Genomic DNA, 22,913 nt, shown 5'->3' with positions numbered 1-22,913 from the left:
GTTTTTAATTTCTAAAAACTAATGGTATATAAGATAAGTTAGAGATAAAGTATGAGAATTATTTAGTACGTAATTTTAAATACGTTTTATATGTTTTGAGGATGGTTATTAAATTTTATAGGTGCTGTAATTTCATAAAAGATTGATTTATGGAGTTTTTAAGGATTTTTAATTGCTAGAATAGTAGTACTATACTAGGAATTAAAAATAACGTAAGTATAGTACCTAAAAACGATTTAAAAACGTGTTTTAAGGGGGTTTTGATCGTTTTAAAGCTGCTGGAATTTTTGGTTCAAGTTATTAATTTTCATTACTTTATTTTCTAGGCGGAGATTACGTTGTAGGAGACTTTTAACGACTTAAAAGTGGCCTATAGGCTAGTGTATACAAGGTACGTACATTATCTACGTGCTATGTGATTTAGAAGCATGCTCTAAGAGTATTTTAATATTAGTATCATGTATAGGAACTTTTTTGTTCATATATGTGAATGCTGGAATTTATTTTACATGTTATGTGCCTATGTGCAGCATGTGATCTAGAAGTGATTATGTTATCAGATTATAAATGTTTGTATGAAATGTTTGATGCAAGCATGTTAAGTTAGTTTATTTATTAATTCGTGAGTGAATTAATATACATTAAAGTGAATCATGTATTACATGTATTCTTTGAGTATTATTTATTATCTTATAAGGATCGTGTACCTTATTTGGTATGTTATAATTTATACCTATATAAAGGTAAAGTTTATTGTTGGCTAGGTTCAACAAGCAAGTAAAGTATAAAAAGGAAGTTAAAGGAGTCTGGATTGATAAGTTGTGATCACTTGTTAATCCGAAGATAAAAGAAATTTTATTATGACTGTTTGGTTATTAATTATGTGTTACTTGCTTGTTTGTGTCAACACAAGTAATAAATGTAATTAATGTAAAGTGCAACGAGAATAAGTTATAGACTTTAGACTGGTGCACGTCTAAGTTGGACACTAAGGGTTGGAGTACATGGTGAACGTGCCATGGGCTCTTCTAGGAATGGATTGATCACCATCCCTCTTTCAGTTCAAAGGTTCCTCGATATCGCAGGTCATTGAATATGTGGTAGCTCCCGTATTTCATATTTTTAGATAAGTCAACTCGTCCAATAACTATTCCTTTTAAAAAAAGAAATAATGTTTAGTGTCTAGTTCAGTATAGTTGTCTGCAGATTATTATATGCTTATATTATTATTTATCCATGCATGTTATTTTTGTAGTATCTTGTTTATGATTATTTATGTCTGATATGTAGTACTCAGCTTTGCTGATTACGTGCTTGTTTGTGTGTGTGTGTGATCATGGCTTTGCTTATTGATCCTGTGATGATCCTTCTGGTGAGCAGAGTCGATATTGCATTGACAATACAGGTTCGCAGATACATCTCATTGGGAATCTGGAATGGAGAGACTATTTATATACCTAGCATAGTTTAAGTTCTGTTTTCGTAGGAACATCTTTATTTCAGTTTGTGGTTTATTTAAGTTGGTGTGTTTAAGATTCAAACACTTGACTTTTATTTAGTGAGTTTTAATAAAGTTGGTTTTTAGTAAATTGTTTTCTGCTGCAAAATTCTGAGTAAGCCGATACGTTATCATACGGGCGATAATGCCTGGGTAATTCTCTAAGGTTTATTCTAAAAGTATTTTCTAGAAAGAGAGAATTATCGGGGTGTTACATACTTTCTGAGTCAAACTTAGCTAGTTTACTTATTTACCATAATTTTGTTTACTCCCGAAGCCTAATACTAGTTAATCTCAACCATAAAGCTCGACAAATTCCTATAACTAAGTTATACTTGTAAATTTTCGAAACTAACAAATTTGCAATAGTTAAAATGAAATAGTACGTAGCAAAAGAGCTGAAATTTGAAGATTATAATTTCTGTTATTATTTTGTCAAATGAATTGTTTAGCGAGAGATGACACTAATAATTTTTGTTTCTCTCTCTTTCTCTCTTATATTACAAGTGAGCCTCCATTCCTTTGTTTTGTAAAGTTAAGGAAAATCATGCTGATTTTAAATTTGTTTCCTACGCGCTACATGTTTCTCTCCTTATCATATGTTTCGACATTTTTTCTTTCTACTCGCCTACACTGTATTTTTCGACTATTTTTTTTTACTGTTTTTTCACCATATACCTATGACAATTTTTTTTTGCACATATACACTCGCAAGTTTCCAACTTCACCATATACTCTCCACTTTTCAATAAACACATCAACTTAATTACCCTTATGACTATGGAAGGCTGACACCGTTAGTCATCAACCCATAATCTCCCTGTAACCCTAATTAACTAACCTAAACCTAGTCAAACTCTAACCCTAATCCATAATCTAATACGCTAACCCTGACCCTAACCACCCCTTACCCCATCCCCTACTCCCCCACCCATTACCCTAGCAGCCCCCCAACTCCCCCAATCCTTACCCTAGCAGCCCCCTGATACAGGGTTAGTGGATGCAAGTTTACTAGCTCTTGCATACAAAAGCATCTCATTAAACCTTGGCTCAATTGATGTACATGGAGGACTCTTCATGGGAATGACTACTAAGGTGGTAGCATGCTTGCTAACCAACCAAGGTAGTATGGAATAGGCGTGTGAAATGAACATGTCTATGAGGATCCTAATTCTATTAGGATTCATATCTTTAATTGCTTTCCTAGTTAGAGTTGAATAGGAATCATGGTTTTGCCTACGTTCTTAAAACGATGGATTTTACATGATTCAAGAGTCTAAGGAGTCTAGGATTAGGGACTTGTCCTAAGCCTATTAGGTTTATGTTTTTCAAGTAGTATAAATATAGAGCTATGTAGTTCGAATTCCTTACAGATTAATAAAGAATTTTCGTGAGTTTTGTTTAAACAATTGATTGTTTACAAACTTCTCTTGAGTGTTGGTGGCTTAGCCTTTATGCATTCAAAACCCTTAGTTTATTCTTGTGGTGACTTAGTCTTTATCATTGAATAACTAAGTCTATCCTGGTTACTGTTGAGTTCTTGAAGTGTCTTGCTTGAGTCTTTGATTCTTGCTCGAATCTTGGTGTTTTATTGATTGATTTATTGATATTGATGTTTACTTAGCTTCCGCACAGTATTTGATCTTCATAAGATTAAATACATCATATGGTATCAAGAGCATAGGTGACATCCATTGAAGGGGTCCGAATTTTTTTCCTTTAAGGGGGAGTAATAGATCTTCAAGAAATCCTTAAAGATCCAATCTTTTTTCAAGATTCTGATTTTTCATAAAGTTTCATCAAAGTACTACAATATTATTAGTGATTGGTGAAAGAAAAACATCCAAGATCCATAAAAACAACCAAGAACATACATCTACACATATGAGAGTTTGAGGCGGTTCTTGGAGACGAACAAAGGGTGTCCACGCCAAGTTCTGTTTGGCAAACATGGACAATAATCAAGGAGGAAGAGAGTGAAGGGAGAGTCCCTAGAGGACTTAGCTTGGAGCAAGCACAAATATCGAAGGGATAGGCAGCTTGAAGACCTAACCACACGTATGGATGAACTTGCGCATGATGCAACAAGGATGCATGGAAAGGCGCAACACTTCTCCTAGTCCTGTTAGGAGTGTACATACTAGCCACCATGAAGCTAGTTCTGATGAGGAGATTCATCATCCACGCCATAGACAACCACCAAGGGATGATGATAGAGGTTTAAGGCTTGATCTCCCAGATTTTGATGGTGCTATGAAGCCAGAGAAGTTCCTTGAATGGCTCAAAGAAGGAAGAGTCTTTGATTATAAGGACTATGATGACTAAGAGGTTTAAGGTAGCTATCTAAAGTTACAGGTTATGCTAGCCTATGGTATGAGAATCTAAGAACAAGAGCGCAAAGATGGAAACCTAGTTACATTCATGGGAGAAACTAAAGACTAGGATGAAGAAAAGGTTCTTCCTTCTGATTTTACTCAAGATATGTTTGAAAACTCCAAGTTTTCAACAAAACTCCCTAAGTGTGGAGGAATATGTGGTGGAATTTGAGAAAATAAACATGTTATGTGATGTAGATGAGAAAGCTGAGCATAAGATTGCTCGTTTATTGCTGGATTGGATAAAGAATAGCTAAGAAGGTGGATCTACAACCTTATTGGAGCTTTGAAGAGGTGGTACAAGTGGCTTTGAGGGCTGAAAAGTATGTCAAGGCTAAGAAAGCTCCAACCTTTAAGCCTTTTGTGAAGCAAGGAGAAAACCCTATATGGTGGCGCCAAGAAGGAAGAAGGTAATCATCTACTTCTAAGTTTGATAAGTTAAGGGGACAAAGGTAAGGCTTCTACACCCCTACCAACAGATGAGAGGCGCATATGCTTCAAGTGTAAAGGTTATGGACACATCTTGAAAGATTGTCCAAATAATAGGGTGATGACTTTAAGGGACATCCAAGAGATAGAGGATGAGTATGCTAAGGGCAACTTTGAAGAAGAGGAGTTATAAGGGAAAAGGAGCATGAGAGATGGCCACTTATGAAGCTGATTCAGAGAAGAGCCAGTGTATGAGGGCAACAATTGATAGTGAGGCGCATGCTCCACACTCAACCAGCCCCTTTGGAGCACACTCAAAGGGACAAGATCTTTTTCACTCGTTGCTTAGTGAAACAAAGGGTATGTGATTAATAATTGATAATGGTAGTTGTGCTAATGTGTGTCTACTACTCTTATAGACAAATTGAAGTGGCCTACTCAAACATCCACACCCTTACAAGCTTAATTGGCTTAGTGATGATAATGGCATCAAGGTGACTAAGCAAGCCTTGATTGTGTTCAAAATTGGTAAGTTTAAAGATGAGGTTCTATGTGATGTATGCGACATGGATGCTTGTCACATCCTTTTGGGACGACCATGGCAATTTGATAGACATGTGAAGTATGATGGTCGAACCAATGTATGCATTGCTACAATTGGAGGTAAGAGAACAGCTTTAAAACCTTTACCTTCCCCTATTCCAAAGAAAGGTACATTGTTAGTAAGTGCTAAGGAGATTGAGAGGGAATTGGAGAAAGTACATGAAGGGTATCTTTTAATGATACGTGAGGTAGAAGGGGAACAACAAGAGTACAAGGTTCCTAAACACCTTGAACATGTCCTTGATGAGTATAGTGATGTGGTCCCTCAAGACTTACCTCCAAGATTGCCACCTGACAATGCATTCAAGCTGGAGTTACCTAGAGATTATAATGTAAGTGCCACTGTGAATGTGGGAGATTTGGCACCATATGTCCATGATGATGATATGGCTCAATTGAGGTCAATTGTTTCTAAAGAAGAGGAGGATGATACAGGAGTAGTGGATGCAAGTTTACTAGCTCTTGCATACAAAAGCATCTCATTAAACCTTGGCTCAATTGATGTACATGGAGGACTCTTCATGGGAATGACTACTAAGGTGGTAGCATGCTTGCTAACCAACCAAGGTAGTATGGAATAGGCGTGTGAAATGAACATGTCTATGAGGATCCTAATTATATTAGGATTCATATCTTTAAATGCTTTCCTAGTTATAGTTGTATTAGGAATCATGGTTTTGCCTACGTTCTTATAACGATGGATTTTACATGATTCAAGGAGTCTAAGGTGTCTAGGACTTAGGGACTTGTCCTAAGCCTATTAGGTTTATGTTTTATCAAGTAGTATAAATATAGAGCTATGTAGTTCGAATTCTTTACAGAATTAATAAGAATTTTCGAGTGAGTTTAAGTTAAACATTGATTGTTTACAAATCCTCTTGAGTGTTGGTGGCTTAGCCTTTATGCATTCAAAACCCTTAGTATTATTCATTGTGGTGACTTAGTCTTTATCATTGAATAATCTAAGTTCTATCCTGGTTACTTAGTTCGAGTTCTTGAAGTGTTCTTGCTTGAGTCTTTGTATTCTTGCTCGAATCTTGGTGTTTCTTGATTGAATTTTATTGATATTGATTTGTTTACTTAGCTTCCGCACAGTATTTGATCTTCATAAGATTAAATACATCACCCCCCACTCCCCTACCCCTTACCCCACTACCCTTGAAGCCCACCCTCTCCCCACCACCCCTAAAGCCCCTCCCCACTCCCCCGCATTCCCCTCCACCTTCCCCTTCCCTTGCTAAATCGTGTGTGGCGTTGTACAATTTATCGTCGTTTTCGGGTTCTTCTTCGTACAGATCTGAAAAGGATCGCTTTTAACTCCACCTCCGCCGTCACCATAATCGTCGCCATCTTTTTCCTCTTCGTACATACCCGAAAGGGATGGGGGTTGCAAGTTTGAAAAGGAGGGGGGAGGGGAGGAGGAGGGTTGTGTGTCTATGGGGGGGGATACGGGCGGGTGGGGCAGTGGGGGGTTACAAGTTTGAAGGGGGAGGGGGTTACGGGGGGCTACGGGATGGTGGGGGTAGTGGGGGGCTGGGTTGGTGCGATAAGGGGTTGGGGAGGAGGTGGTGAGGCAGTGAGTGGTGGGTATGGGGTAGGGGAGGGGTTGGTTAGATTTAGGGTATCAGATTAAGGTTAGGGTTAGAGTTTGGCTTATATTAAGATTAGTTAACTAGTGTTTAGGCCCGGGCTAAGCCTCGGGTAGGAAAATATTTCATTGATTAGTATAATACTTTATGATAATAACACTAAGGCTCCGTTTGGCAGGGCGTAAAACGTTTTCCCGGAAAACTGTTTTCCTCTATTTTCTGTTTTACATTGTTTGGTTGGCAAAAGAGTGTAAAATCATTTCCCTTGGGGTAACATTACTCCCCCAATGATGGAAAACCATCTTCCTTTCAAAATGAAGGGAAAACTATTTTCCTTATCTCTCTTGTACACTCCTCTCACTACCTCCTTACTTTCCCTTTCATTTTCCTTTCATTTCATCATTTTTCTTACATCGAACCAAACAACGGAAAACTAATTTTGGAATTGTGTTTTCCATTGTAAAATGTTTTCCATGAAAATCATTTTACACTGAAAATATTTTACGCCCTACCAAACGGAGCCTAAATACAACCTAGCCTAGTGGTTAAAACTTTAGTATATATATTTGAGGTCTCAGGATCAAACCCTATACTATGTAATTTTTTTTTATTGTACATGGATTACATGAACTAAAACTCCATAGGGAGAGCGCTACGTGGCACAGTTTCTTGTTTTCGCATGCCTTTTAATATATTTATATAGATTAGAGTTAGGGGGGATTAGGGGTTAATGACTAACAGACGTTAACACCGTTAGTTATTAAGGGTAAGTAAATATAAATTTTTGAAAAATTAAGGATATATGGGGCAAAATTTTTTTTTGTGAGAAGTATATCGTGAAAAAACCGTTTTCTTTTTTATAATACTTGTTAATGAGTTACCAAGATTTTCTGATGAGCAATCGGCAATCTATGAGTCCAAAACCATAGAGGCATAGACCACCCTTTCAAGTTTCAAATTCAAGCCGCTGAGGATACTGGGAAATGAAAGGTCAATTTTCAACTGCCATAACTACCAAATATCGTTTTGCTTCAGCACTTTACTAAAAACTTTAGTCAGCAATGTCCTCCTTAACTCATTGTCTCTCTCCTACCCCAGTCTGCCTTTCAAGTTCATCCTCCTTTCCTGCCCTCTCTTCTCTCCCAACCCACCAACATCAATTACATCCTCTGCAAAAAACCCCCTTGCATTTTTCTACAACTACAACTTTCTCTCTAAAACCCACCTCAGAACTCCGCTCTAAGGAGTCATGGGTGCACAGCCTTCGCTCTCAAGCGCGTTCCGGGCTTCTTTTAGAGGCCATTTCCACCTACATTTCGATGTTAGTGGCGGGGATATTACCCGACAACTTTATTTTTCCAGCCATTTTAAAGGCTTGTGCGGATTTTGAAGATCTTAATTTCGGGGCCCAAATTCATGCCCAGGTGCTTAAATTTGGGTATGGTTCCAAATCAACTACTGTAGATAACACCCTTGTGAATATGTATGGGAAATGTGGAGATGTTAGGGATGTGTATAAGGTGTTTGATAAAATGTCTGAGAGAGATCAGGTTTCTTGGAACTCCATCATTTCGGCGTTGTGTAAGCATGACAAGTTGGAGGATGCTTTGGAGGCGTTTTGGTTGATGCAAACGGATAATGTTGAACCTAGCTCTTTTTCGTTGGTGAGTGTAGTATCTGTTTGCGGGAATTTGAGCGTTGTTGATGGGTTGAGGCTTGGCAAACAAGTTCATGCATATAGTTTGAGAAAAGGTTATGTGGCAACGTATACAATGAATGCCTTGATGGCCATGTATGCAAAATTGGAGAAGCTTGATTATGCTAAATCTTTGCTTTACAATTTCGAGGATCGGGATTTGGTCTCTTGGAATACTATTATAAGTTCATTCTCACAAAATGATCGTTTTACAGAAGCATTAGGCTTTTTCAAGTTTATGGTAAATAAAGGGGTTAAGCCCGATGGAGTAACAATTGCTAGCATTTTACCAGCATGTTCGCATTTGGAGTTGTTGGATTTAGGAAAAGAAATTCATGCTTATGTGATGAGAAATAGAGACTTAAGTGATAATTCCTTTGTAGCTAGTGCTTTGGCTGACATGTATTGTAATTGCAAACAGGTTAGGAGTGGTCGCCGAGTCTTTGATAATACCCAGGTGAGAAAGATAGCTATTTGGAATGCTATGTTAGCTGGTTACGCACTAAATGGTCAGTTTGAGAAGGCGTTGATGCTTTTTATTGAAATGCTGGAAGTTGCTGGGTTCATTCCCAATCCCACCACTATGGCAAGTGTTTTACCATCTTGTGTACATAGTCAAGCATTCTTAGACAGAGAAGGTATACATGGTTTTGTAATTAAATTGGGTTTTGGGAGGGACATTTATGTACAAAATGCTCTTATGGATATGTACTCTAGGACAGGAAAAGTTGAAATTTCAAAAAATATATTTGACAGCATGGACCATAAAGATATTGTCTCTTGGAACACGATGATAACTGGCTGTGTCATTTGTGGACATCACACTGATGCACTTTTGCTGCTTCATGAGATGCAGACACTTAACAAAAAGGAACATAGTGAGCAGGGAAATCAGAATGATATAAGAAATCCTTGTAGAGCAAATTCAGTTACTCTTATGGCAATTCTTCCAGGTTGTGCCTCCCTTTCAGCACTGGCTAAAGGGAAAGAGATCCATGCTTATGCCATGAAAAATAATATGGCATCAGATGTTGCTGTTGGAAGTGCGCTAGTTGACATGTATGCAAAATGTGGGTGCTTAACTTTATCAAAGAGAGTATTTGACCATATGCCAAAGAAGAATGTGATAACGTGGAATATGCTTATCATGGCTTATGGTATGCATGGGCAAGGGGAAGAAGCACTAGGTTTCTTCAGAAAAATGACTGCTGAGGTTTCGCAGGGTAGTGAGGTGAAGCCCAATGAAGTTACATTTATCGCTCTTTTTGCAGCCTGCAGCCACTCTGGCTTGGTGAATGAAGGGCTAAATCTTTTTCACAGTATGAGAGATGATTATAAGATCAATCCTACATCTGATCACTACGCTTGCTTGGTGGACTTGCTTGGTCGAGCAGGTAAACTGGAAGCTGCAAATGAACTCATCAATAACATACCTGCCCAATATGATAAAACAGGTGCTTGGAGCAGTCTGCTGGGTGCTTGTCGGTTGTACAAGAACGTAGAGCTGGGGGAGATTGCTGCAAGGACTCTCATTCAATTAGAACCACATATAGATAGCCATTATGTTTTACTTTCTAATATCTATTCGTCTGCTGGGCTTTGGGAGAAGGCAATGGGAATCAGGAATAATATGAAGCAGATGGGAGTTAAAAAAGAACCTGGATGCAGTTGGATTGAATTCGGCGAAAAGGTCCATAAATTCCTTGCAGGGGATACATTGCATCCACAAAGTGAGCAGCTTCATGGTTTTATTGAAGACTTGTCAGAAAGGATGAAAAAGGAGGGCTATGTTCCTGACACTTCCTGTGTTCTTCACAATATTGATGAAGGGGAAAAGGAGAGCTTATTATGTGGGCATAGTGAGAAATTGGCAATAGCATTTGGCATCTTAAACACACCTCCTGGACGTACAATTCGTGTTTCCAAAAACCTAAGAGTTTGTAATGATTGCCATACAGCTGCAAAGTTCATTTCTATGATTGAGAAGAGAGAGATTATTCTTCGAGATGTCAGGAGGTTCCACCATTTCAAGGATGGAATTTGTTCTTGCAGAGATTACTGGTGAATAATGCTTTATATTTCTTTCCCATTCATCCCCTAATATGTGAGATCACACTTAATGTATTGTTCTATCTGTACATTGTTGTACTAAGTGTATAAAAACATTCAATCTTTTATTGTGACGACTGGTATCTAGACGTGGACATAAATAACGCAGTGTCAAAATTGTTGGTGGACAACCAGTTTCTTGGTCGTATTTCTTTCTGTTTACTATTTCATTGCCAAGCTTCGAGATTAAATTCGTTTTCAGTAATGAAAAGCCTTCAGTTTCTATAGAAAAAAAAGGAAAATACAAAAGAGAAACTGCTGGAAGTTGAAAAGATGGGCTGCATTAACATGCCAATGCCTGTAAAGTTCATGTGCTCGTGTTTGCTAACAAGACCTGCATGGTTAATGTGTTTATTTCAAATCTTTAGTCCGTGGATGACATGGACAGAAGATAGGAATTATATGCAGGTACATATGTTATCTTCAAAGGTAAAATAGGAATGGACATGCTGCCCAGATGGGGGAAGATGCTAGAGTTATCTTTTGTAGCATAGAAACTCAATGCGTTGATCATTGGACAGGTAAAGTGTTTCTGGCAGTTATTCTGTTCCTTGTAATATGTTGCCAAAAAGGGTTTCATGTCTATTGGTTGTGCAAGTATCTATATCTCTTTATGTACTTCTGCCTTGCAAACCCTTTCAGTTGCAATTCTTCTCTTATTTTCACATGATGCAACCATCTGAGTTCTATTGCAAACTGTCCATGACCTGCGTATAAGTTTATCCAATTCTAGGTAATCAAAATATTCTTTCTACTGTTGATGAGTGCGATACTGGTTAATCTAATTGTCTGTTTCTATGTTTCGTTTTTGGATTACTATTATCTGTTTGTCTGTTTTCCTTTCCTTTTATGAAATTTTTGCCTAACTTGCAGAAGAAGCGTTTTGAAATTAATGGCCTGTTTAATAAGAAGTAATTAATGGTGGTATTGGTAATAAATATTAGTGTTTGTAAGGAATAATTCATCTCAAGGTCTTTGGAAATGAGACACCATCCGCAAACATGTGTTTCCTTTATAAACTTGCATCATCATCCATTATAACTTTATATGTTGTAATGAGTGGGAATAGGAATCTGTGTAGACAATCACAGGTTTGGGGATGAGATTCCTTTCCATGGCAATGGGTACTGGATATCCTTGCAATATACATATAGTTCCATTGTCATTAGTCATTACTGCCATTTTTCTTCTGTCTTGCTCAGTGCTCACTGTATAAAGATCCTTAAGATACTTTACAAACTTATCTTTAGTACCCTTTTACTGTCTTTGGAAATGCAGAATTCTTATGGCAAATGTATGATTCTGCAGTAATATCCTTAATTTGCTGGTCCAGTTTGAGATTTTCACTGTTCAGGGTTCAGGCATCCCAGGGAAGTTTCATTGAGCAGTTCACAGTAGACGTCGGTTCCAGTCAGCATTAGTGGTAAATGTAATTCTTGATTCGCACCACCATGAACAGTGTCAAGATCTACTATGGGGTTGTTTTATTGTTTTCTCTTTTGTATCTTTGAAGGGGCTCATGACTGTATCTGAATTTCAAAATGACCATGAACTATTTTTTTAGTTTCCTTTGGCTGTTAGAGGCTTATAGCAGAACATTTGCACTTTTTATTTTGTTCTTTGGCCTTTGTGCACATTCTAATTCAATAAAATATTAGGAAGGAGTAAACCTATAAATCTTATTATACTTCCAGGCCATCAACATGTGCTGTCTTTCTCATAAACAAGAAGTGGTTGCTGTCTTATGGTGAAGGTGGTCTGCTCATCATGGATTTCCAAAGCCATCTTGCTCCAACATCCATCATCTTTACATTAGCTTCTCTATACCTGGAGCCTGACATTGATGGCATCATTTGCACCACCAACAAGCATCTGCCTATGTAGACATGTAGTCAACCATGCAAGGCTTGCAGCTCGGCGTCTGCAATCTTCCACCAATTTCCCCTTAATCTGGTGGCTCATCAAGCTCATAAACTGCTGGGTTCGCTCTCAATTTTGTCGGATACCTTCTTTTGAGGATCTATAGCAATTAACCTCTTATGGAAGATGCGAGACAACAAGGACATCCCCGTATCAGAGAATTAAATTCAGGTGTACTTCAAGTAGAGATGATACCAGTTATGTGTTGCCTGTTTGTCATAAACTTCAACTTGAGGAAGATCATCACTCTGACTTCTAAAACCAGATTATACATCAAGATTGAGCTTTTGTTTGATACTGCACCGTTCTTGATGCTATTTTGTTTGATTGTCCAGGTTCAGACAATAGAAGTCTAGTACAGTGCGAGGGAAGCGTGGATTTCAACATCTCGAGTTTTGCTTTTTGAAATTTGAATCGGCTAATCTTCAATGATGTGAAACAAATAATGCTTTAATATGAAAATTCTCGTCTTTCAACTGACATATAATCCCTTTTGATAGGCCAAATAAAAGAAACATAAAATTGAGGTGTAATTTCATGAACTAAAAAAATGAAGCTTATCTACAGTTTCTATGGTCACCTTAGCCTAAAATACTTCGCAATTTCTTGTTGTCAGCCAAAAAAAGGAACACTTAATTTCAGTTGAAAAAGCACAAAATATTAGCTGTAGTACTATTGGGTTGTGAAGAGTGAAAGCCATATAGAAATTGCTAATTGAGTGGCTCAATGAATTTTGCTGTAATGTCATATGGTTCCCCCAAAAAACTGAATTTAATGTATCCATCTTCTACTACCTGTTCTATAAGATACTTTCTCAAACCTGTTGCTGTAGATGATGCCAGCCACAAGGAGATTATATTTTTTTGCACCTCAAATGGACCTTCATTTTAACAAGGGGTTTGAAAAATCTTCCCTCTTGGTTTATATGATGCCAAGTTTGTACTTCGACCTCTAATACTTTCAAGAAAGAAATATGCGGGTGCGGCTCATAACGGATGAATGGAACAGAGTGCACCTAGCATTATGTGAAATATTTTAAGATAAAATTTAAGTAATGGGTTTGTAACCTCAATTTGTCTTTTCCTAGTTTAAAAAGTATTCTTCCAATAAAATACGACTAAGTTTTTCATATTATTGGATTATATGTTTGTTGCATTTAATTACATAATGATAAATGCTCCATTCTATTATCAATGGACACAAATCATATACATTACCCAACTTGAATGCCCACGTCATGTTCTTGTCCTTTGGTGTGTGCATGTTGTTTTTCTGTTGCAATGTATGTTTTCCCTTTCTCTTCTTTTATCGCCAATTCTGACAAGGAACTGACATGACAGGAAAATAATATTTTAACATGGCGAATCACCATTACTTAAAGGACAACGCGGCGAGAAAGACGTGATTTTTATCACAGTGTTATGTAATGGCATTTCGCTGAATGGCAAGCACGAAATCTTTAACATAACATAACAGCCGAGTTTTGGTGTTAATGCTGTACATTTCTTCCTTCATTTGCTAGTTAAGTGGGCTCATAAAGTGCTAAGTTTGCTCCATAGATTTTCATCTGTTATTTTATAAATAAACCATAAAATATGAGCTTAATGTACATCACCACTGCCTTTTCCTCATACTTCTGTCATATGCTGTTGAATGTCCACCAAAAAGCCATGGTTCTGTAAAAAACGGATTCTTTATGAAGGCAAGCTTAGTATTTCAGAAACTTTATCTGACTGTTGGCTTTTAATGGGAGAGAATCAAGTGACTTAATCATCTACTTAAAGTGTTGACTGGTGGTTGCCTCACCGATTTTGAAGCAAATAAAACCAATGGCCCTGTTTTGGATGCATTCTTTTCCGCTTAACTCATTGTTCTGTGTGTTTGATAGTAACTTCTACATCATTTTCCTTGTCATGAATTGAAAACAAGTTCTGCAGGTAAAACTTTATCTGCTTCCCTGATTAATATCTTCTAGGTGACATCATGTTAGCTTTAGCTATGAGTATGTTGCGGGATGGATACTTACTAACACCTGTTCACTTTTATTTGTTCTACAAATGGAAAATCTAGTTAGATCCTAGCTAAGTGTTTGGGTCAAGCCGTTGTAGTAATTTAATTTTCTTGTCAAAGTTCCTTCAGCTGGCTTCTTCTATTCACTAATTCCTCCTTTTTGCCTGTACATAGAAGGTCATTATGATTCCTTCTATGAATCAGTTTGGCATTATTTCTGAAGTTTGTGGCAGAAAGAAGGCGTTTTGGCATTTCAGCACCCTCAGCTTAGGTGGTTTGTAGGTACGTGGTCTTAGGCTCTTAGCTGTATGGACATATATTTTTGTGTGGCCAAAGTTGATTAGCATACATTATCATATGAAGCCCCTGACATGCATTCCTGTATGGCCAAAGTTGAGTAGCCATCATCTTTGTGCATCTAAAAACAAATTGGTTATTGGTTCTCTATTACCTTAGTATTCTGCGAAGAGAGTTTCCTAGCAGGTTAATTCTGGATCTTGAACCTGAATAGTGCGGCCATACCACATATGTGTACAAACATGCATGGAAGGACCAAGTATGCTTTTATCTATATCTTCCTTGTCCTCAAATATTGACAACTAAATCATTATAATTTAGGAGAATTTTCATTTGTATTACCCTTTTTAAAACAATTTAAATTGACTCCCCAACCTGACTTGGCATCTTGACACATAAAGTACTTGATGTAGCTTCGACTTTTAGAAGATTAGCACATGTGTATGACCAATTTTTGGCTCACTTGCTCATTATCCGTGATCTAATCCATTGGAATTAAGTATGATCAGCAGTTATGTTCTCTGATAATCGAAGAATGGATGAGCTCATGTCTGTTCTGAACAGTTCAATTTTGGTTTATTCTCAGGCTGATTAAGATAAGGTTATTGTCGGTCAACTAAGCCTGTCTTGTTGACTGGAGCATGCTTGAGATAGAGTCTGTCATTAGCGTTGATTAATATTATGACTCCAGGTTTCAGTGGTAGTAATAACTTTAAAAAGGTACCAAGCAGAATTGCACATGGACAACCAAGAAATGAAGGAGGGAGATAACACGTTAGAAAGATATGGGGATAGACCAATGCAACAATAGCATTCTGTGCTAGATTGACCGGATATTATTATAGCTTGCTCCGTCATTATGTCTTCTCAAATCAATAATTTTCTGTGAAACTATAATGTACTACTAAATTATTAACAATAGTAATGTAATTTCCGTCATATTTTTCTCTGGTATATTGTATAGTATCCAATTCCAGGTGGAGGATGTTTCTTTACAGTGTTGGTTTTAATAATACAATAATAGAATCTACTGCATAGCCAAGTAAAGATACTATATTGATATGGCAGAGCAAAGAAGCGACAATAGCTCGAGTTTCAAAATATCTTTTGCTGCTGCTGAACCGTCTGTGAACTTTTTAAGCCAACTATGCGATTTGCCTCCTGGCACAGAGCAACAAGAATCCATTCCTCCCTTAAAAATTTCTGCATTTCTGGAGTGAAATATTACAAATGTAGGATAGAAAATGTGGCGGAGAATTGAGAAAATTCTACTTAGATGTCTAAGAGTATCAACAGCTATGCGAATTGGCAAAAGTACATGTGATCATGCAGTATAGCATGCTGAGACACTTGAACTCTTGAAGTCCATATCGTATAATAGCCAAATATATGGCTTATATATGCTGATTTTTGAATACAGTTTCTCTAACTGGAACTTCTTGAACGAAATGCTTAACAGCATGATAGAGACAGAAAAAGTTTGAGTTTGTCGGACTATTACTGTACAAGTATGGGAAATAATTGTGTTAACCTGTTGTAGGTTAACCTGGCATTCAATATATATAGTGTTTATAATACAGACCTATGACTATGAAAGTACCTTTCTACCCTTTACAATATAATATTATCCCTTTACATATAATATTATCCAATACACCCCCTCAATCTTTACGGGGGAAACAACGGATAGATTGGTACGATGTTTAGTAAACAAGTCAGTAGATAGGCCTTTAGTAAAGATGTCTGCAACCTGAGACTGTGTAGGAACATGTCGAACAATAAGACCTCCCTTGGCAACCATTTCTCGAACAAAGTGATAGTCAACATCGATATGTTTGCTACGATCATGATGAACTGGATTAGCAGTGAGATAAGTAGCAGAGACATTGTCGCAATAGACAATCACAGGACGACGGAGAAAATGGCCAATGTCAGCAAGAAGTTGCTTGAGCCAAATAGTTTCTGCAGCTGTGTAGGCAACTGCCCTGTATTCAGCTTCAGTGGAGGATTTGGAGACAGTAGGTTGCTTTTTAGAACGCCAGGAAATTAAATTCTTCCCAAGAAAAACAGCATATCCAGTAGTAGAACGCCGTGTGTCAGGACATCCTGCCCAATCTGCATCAGAATAGGCAATAATAATAGTAGGAGAGCTGCTGCTGTATAAATACAACCATAATCCAAAGTGCCCTGCAGATATCTGAAAATTCTTTTCACAGCATGAAGGTGAGTAGTACGAGGAGCATGCATAAACTGGGACACCATATTAACAGCATAAGCAATATCAGGACGAGTCATAGTTAAGTACTGCAATGCACCAACCATACTACGATAATCTGTGGGATCAGCAAGAAGTTCTCCATCGAGCAGAGACAATGTTACTCTAGAGACAACAGGAGTGGTAACTGGTTTAACAGTATGAAGATGGAATTTACGAAGTAAATCAGAAACATACTTATGTTGAGATAAAATAAACCAGAGGGAGTACGCACAACCTGTACACCTAAGAAATAATGAAGATCCCCTAAATCCTTCATAGCAAATTGAGAAGAAAGAACAGATATGAATTTGGCAACAAGAGGAGGACTACTACCAGTAAGGACAATGTCATCAACATATAAGAGAAGAATAATGAGATGACCACGATATTTGAGAGTGAACATAGAAGTGTCACAACTGCTGCACTTGAAACCAATAGATAAAAGAAGTTGCTAAACCGGGAGAACCAGCCTAGGAGCCTTTTCAAACCATAAATGGACTTTCTGAGACGACAAATATGAGTAGGTTTAGATGGATGAATAAAACCCGGAGGTTGACGCATATAAACCTCTTCATTAAGAAAACCATGAAGAAAAGCATTTTTGACATCTAACTGACGAATAGACCATTTAAGAGAAACTGCAATAGTAAGAACCAAGCGAACAGTAGTAGGTTTAACAACAGGACTAAAGGTTTCAAAGTAATCAATACCTGCCTGCTGATGATTGCCAAAAACGACAAGTCTGGCTTTGAACCGCTCCACAGAACCGTCAGAATGATATTTAATCTTGTAAACCCACTTGCAACCAAGTAAATTCTTATCATAGTTGCGAGGTACCAACTCCCATGTGTCATTTTTAATCAAAGCATTATATTCATCTAACATAGCTTGACGCCAACGTGAGTCTTTAGACGCTTGTTTAAAATTAGTAGGTTCAGACTCTACAATTTCAGTGTTTAAGTTCATTAAGACACGAGGCTTAGACACACCATCTTTAAGACGAGTAACCATGGGATGTTTGTTAGCAACAGACAGAGACGAAGAGGGAGGCAAGGGGGTTTGAGACACAACACAATGTGACACGGAAGGTGGGGAGACGGGAGTGGCCATAGCGGACGGGCTAGCAGGCGAGCTAGCAGCGCATGATGGCGAGGGAGGCCCAGCAGAGTGTGGGCCAGCAGCCGAGAGCGTGCTGTGGGGAGAACGAGCAGCACGTTGCGTAGGCGTGCTAGCAAGAGAGGGAGGTGACGCGGGTCGGGCAGCACAAGGCGTGGCTGAACCAGCAGGCGCTGGGGAGCCAGCGTGCCAGGCAGCAGCGCTCACGTCCGAGGCCGTTAAAGGCGAGGGGGACGGGCTAGCGAACGACACAAGGGGAGGGGAGGGAGGCACATGACTGGGCGAACCAGACGATGCACGAGACTCATCAGCGACATTGGTTAAATTCCAGTCAAAGGTAAGAACCAAGGGCGATGTATAAGGCACGGGCGAGATAGGACCCACTAAAGCACGATATGGGAATTTATGTTCATGAAAAAGAACATGACGGCTAGTGTAGACTTTCTTGGTAGTAGGATCAAAACAGCGATACCCTTTATATTCCAATGCATATCCAATAAAAACACAAGTTTTAGATTTAGGTTGCAGTTTGTGATTTTTAGAGTTCAGGAACAAAGGAAAGCATTCACATCCAAATGTTTTCAAAAATTGATAGGAAGGAGGACGATGAAATAATTTTTCAAAAGGTGAAACACCCCCTAAAACTGAGCTAGGTAATCGATTGATAGTGTAAGTGGCAGTATATGAGGCATCAACCCAAAATTCCGCAGGAAAGTCAGAATGAATAATCATAGTACGAGTCATTTCAATGATATGACGATGTTTGCGTTCTGCAACACCGTTTTGAGCTGGAGTGTGGGGGCAAGATTTTTGAAAAATAATACCATTGTCAGAAAAATGTTGGAGAAGAGGAGAATTGTCAAATTCCTTCCTCCATCACTTGGAAATATTTTAATTTTGCAATTAAAAAGGTTTTCAACCATCTTTTGAAACATAAGGAATTTGGAATAAGCTTCCGATTTTCGACGTAAAGGATAAATCCAGGAATAGCGTGAAAAATCATCAACAAACACAACGTAATAGCGAAATAATTGATTTGACAAAACAGGAGATTGCCAAAGATCACTATGAATTTTATATAATGGATAGGTAGAAATATGTTCAACAGAATCAAAAGGTAAACGATGTATTTTCCCTAACTTACATCCTACACACTCATCATGAAACTTAGAGGTACATGTGATGTATTTATTTGAACATAATTTTCCTATAATGCTAGAAGATGTATGACCCAGACGAGCATGCCACACGTCACCCGACTCCTTAGTGGCTAGGAAAGCAGGAACAGAAGGCTCAGGAGGGACAATGCTGGGCTGTAGAGGGTAGACACCTTGCTTACTGGTTCCCTGAAGCAGAACTTCCCCGTTATCTGGTCCTTAACATAAACAGAATTTTTATCAAAACTCACAACACAATCATTTTCATGACACAACTTGTTAACTGATAATAGATTATGTTTTAAATTAGGGACATGACAGACAGATGATAAACGGAGGGGACGACTTGCAGTTTTTAAAGTTAAATTTCCAGTACTTTTAATTAGGAGGAAGGTACCATTACCAACTACAACAGAACTAGACCCAGTATAAGGAGTTTTAATAGAGAACGTACCATCCTGAGGAGTCATGTGGGATGCAGCGCCCGAATCCGGGTACCAGACTGAGTCATTAGTTTCACCACCAACAGACAGTGCAGCTAAGGCTCGAGTGACACTTTCTGAGGAGGAGGGAACAAAGTTATGATTGAAACGCTGGGGACAGTAGGCAGCTTGGTGACCTGGAAACCAACACAAACCACATGTATCGGAAGTAGGGGTAGAGGTAACATTGTTACTATTCGATGAATTACTCCCATTTGAGCGTCCCCGATTACCATTGTTGTTGTTGTTTCCTCCAGAGCCACGATTATTATTGTTTCCACCATTCCAACCATTATTATTCCGAGCATTGTTGCCCCCACGATTATTATTACCACCTCTGTTTCTGTTATTCCTGCCCCGATTTCTCCCTCCAGAATTATTCTGGGAGGAGGAAGGTGAACCAGTACCAGTAGATTTAACGGCAAGTAAGGCATGATGGGATGAGGGATCAGATGCATCCTTAGAAGATTTCAATCTTTGTTCATGCAGTAGTAACTTGGGACGCAAATCATCAAAAGTTATTGGGAAAGGATAATGCAGGAGGGTAGTAACTATATGATCGTACGCAAGATCACGATCTAAACCAAAAAAGGGTGTACTGCACTAAATCCTGGTTCGACACAGGACATTGAATAGCAGCTAAGGAATCAGCAATCACCTTAATTTCTCATAAATATTCATCCATTGTCTGAGAATCAGTCTTTTTAATACGAGTTAACCTTCCCTTTAATTCCATAGATCGGGCCATACTAGCATGCATAAATCTAGTTTGCAATCTAGTCCAAATTTCTACAGAGGTAGATAAATCATGAACATCCACAAACACATCCCTAGATAAGGTGGCAAAAATCCACGATTTGACTTGCTGATCTATACGCAAATATTCATAAAAATGAACATTGGGAATAGTATTACCAGAATCATCAATAACAGTAGGCGAACGAATAACAACAGTACCATCAACAATACCAAGTAATTGATGTGAAAGAAGCAGGCAAGTTATTTGTGTTTTCCATAATAAATAATCTTCAGGGGAAGATAAAGTAATGGTTACCAGATTCGTCAAGTTAGGGGCAGATAACGTTGGAAGATTGAAAACCGACGTTGAAGAGGACAAACCAACGTGCGACGTGGCCGGCGGAGCGGATTGCCATGCGTGAGGATGAATCGGCATGGGGTAAGATTGTCCCGGTAGGGCGCCGCTGAGGGTGGTGGCCGGTGTGGAGGCCGGAAATCCGGGCGGAAACCGGGGACTGGCTCGCGATGTGGTGGCAGGAGACGATACCCCAGCAGACCAAGGCTGGGTGAGCTCCAACCCAGAAAGAAAAGGACGCGAGAAGTATGAGGCAGCAGCAGTAATCTGCGGTCCAGCAGCGACGACGTGGGTCGGCGGGACGGAGAGAGGTCCCGACGTCGACGGCGGGGCGGCGGCAGAAATATCCGGCAGAGGCTGCGAGTAGGCTGCTGCGGCAGCGGAAGGCGTGGAGGGTTCCATGGCCAGGAGAAGAAAAGAAATCACGTACGGAAAAAAAAAATTGGGCGTACGAAAAATTTGTTTTTGGAAAAATTCTTCTTTTCTTTATTTTTTTTTTTTTTTTAGAAAATTGTTGGCTGTGATACCATGTACAAGTGTGGGAAATAATTGTGTTAACCTGTTGTAGGTTAACCTGACATTCAATATATATAGTGTTTATAATACAGACCTATGACTATGAAAGTACCTTTCTACCCTTTACAATATAATATTATCCCTTTACATATAATATTATCCAATAATCACAACTATGTTGCTCTGTAGCTTTCAGTATTTGTTTTTTTTTTAAAATCATGCTCTTGAACTTAATTTGAAGAAACTAGACAAGTGCCTTGTGCCTTTTCTCATTTCTGTTCTTTTACACTTATGGCTAGACAACCCTCCCCCCTCCCTCCAGGATTATTCTGTTATCAGTTGATGTAAATTCCATCTTGTGTAGGCCACAAAAGAGCTCCCTTTTTGTTTTTCTTTGTCATTCTTATGACATGGCAGGAGAAAAGATTTGGGGGGTTTTGGTTTTTCCGAGCTATTATAAATGTTGTCCACAGTATGCATTTAATTTTCCAGAAAGGACAAAATTGTCATAATTTCACAACAATTTCTTTTGGTCGTGGTACAAATAAGCTGTGCAATGATGGTTTAAAGATCAACATTAAGCTACTTTTTTCTATGACTCGCTTCCCTTTTTTCTCCTCATCTGATCTGTATGCTATATGAAAAACAAGTCAAAAACCAGGTGTAAGAAAGGAGGCAAAGAACTACTTGTAACCTTCTAATCCTAATTGATTGTTAAATCGTTAACTGGTTCTGTTCCATATCCATATAGCACCAGCATCCATCAGTGCAGGCACGAGTTTGCCTTGGACTTGGAGGCTTATGATGTCGTTCGCCCCTCCTATGAGCTTTCGGCCTATGAACACAGCTGGCACTCCTGGTTTGCACCCTAGCTTTTTTAATGCTCGATCTATTTCCCTTCCATTTGGAAGTTCATCCAGCTCATATACTGTTGGGTTTGCTCCATAGCTGCTTATCAGTTGTTTCATGGAATGGCTCATGCAACAGGAGCTTTTGCTGAAGATAACCACTGGCTTCTCTTCCACGAGACGCGTTACTGTATCCATGATGCAGTTGTCACAGTTTTATTTGAAGAGAAGAGAAGGTCTTAGTAAGGCAAGAGATTCAAGCTATCTGGTCTTTTGTTTTCTATGATTGAAGGAACCAATGGCTATTTGTTAGGATATTGAAGTAAAGGCCACTATTTATAGAGTTCTGGTCTAGCAGTCCTTGGAATTTACTGATAAGGAATATAGGGTGCTGAAAATTTCGTCCTTCTCTATTCTTTGGTTCACTTCAGCGCTGGTGGATGGTGACATATCATTCCTTTTACCACCTTGCATTGAAGTATATTTGTATAACAGGTTGTATGTTAGCCGTTAGGGCATAAATTTTGGATGATATGGTCTTGGTTTGTCTAAGAAAGGTTAGAACAGTAGTGTCAGATGCAACTAGTTTTTGTTTTGGCCCCATCAAGAAAAACTATTAATAGGATCTGTAGCTAACCCTTACCAATGTCACTGAAGAACTGTATTCCTTTCACTAACATATTCGCCACGTTTCTACTTGCAAATGCTTAACGGGAGAACAATTCTCTGAAATGTACCATTGTTATCTGCATGTCTTCTCTTGTAGACATCTGTTGAGGTGATGTTGAAGTGAGGTGGTAATTTATGTTTTCCTTTTCCTTCTAGTTCATTTCCATAATCAACATAAAGGAAAAAACTTGACCAGAGGATATATAGGATACGGATTAGGTGTCGGCACTTTAAGCTTCCGTTAATTGA

General features: G+C 38.6%; 2 protein-coding genes across 2 annotated transcripts; one reads left to right on the top strand and one right to left on the bottom strand.

The window, feature by feature from the left end:
- The first annotated feature begins 7,360 nt into the window (after window positions 1–7,360).
- On the top strand, window positions 7,361–10,430 carry LOC104899049 (pentatricopeptide repeat-containing protein At3g57430, chloroplastic). Its single transcript, XM_010686181.4, has one exon. The coding sequence runs from the start codon at window positions 7,556–7,558 to the stop codon at window positions 10,253–10,255; it is 2,700 nt and encodes an 899-aa protein (XP_010684483.2). The 5' UTR covers window positions 7,361–7,555; the 3' UTR covers window positions 10,256–10,430.
- A 10,291-nt stretch (window positions 10,431–20,721) lies between these two features.
- Window positions 20,722–22,642, bottom strand: LOC104899048 (monothiol glutaredoxin-S1). The gene has a single exon (XM_048648535.2). It carries the CDS (start codon window positions 22,191–22,193, stop codon window positions 21,870–21,872), a length of 324 nt encoding a protein of 107 aa, XP_048504492.1. The 5' UTR covers window positions 22,194–22,642; the 3' UTR covers window positions 20,722–21,869.
- Between the last annotated feature and the right edge of the window lie 271 nt (window positions 22,643–22,913).

This window comes from Beta vulgaris, chromosome 7, assembly GCF_026745355.1.
Source record: "Beta vulgaris subsp. vulgaris cultivar EL10 chromosome 7, EL10.2, whole genome shotgun sequence".
Lineage (NCBI taxonomy): Eukaryota > Viridiplantae > Streptophyta > Magnoliopsida > Caryophyllales > Amaranthaceae > Beta > Beta vulgaris.
This window is presented reverse-complemented; position numbering and strand designations above follow the sequence as displayed.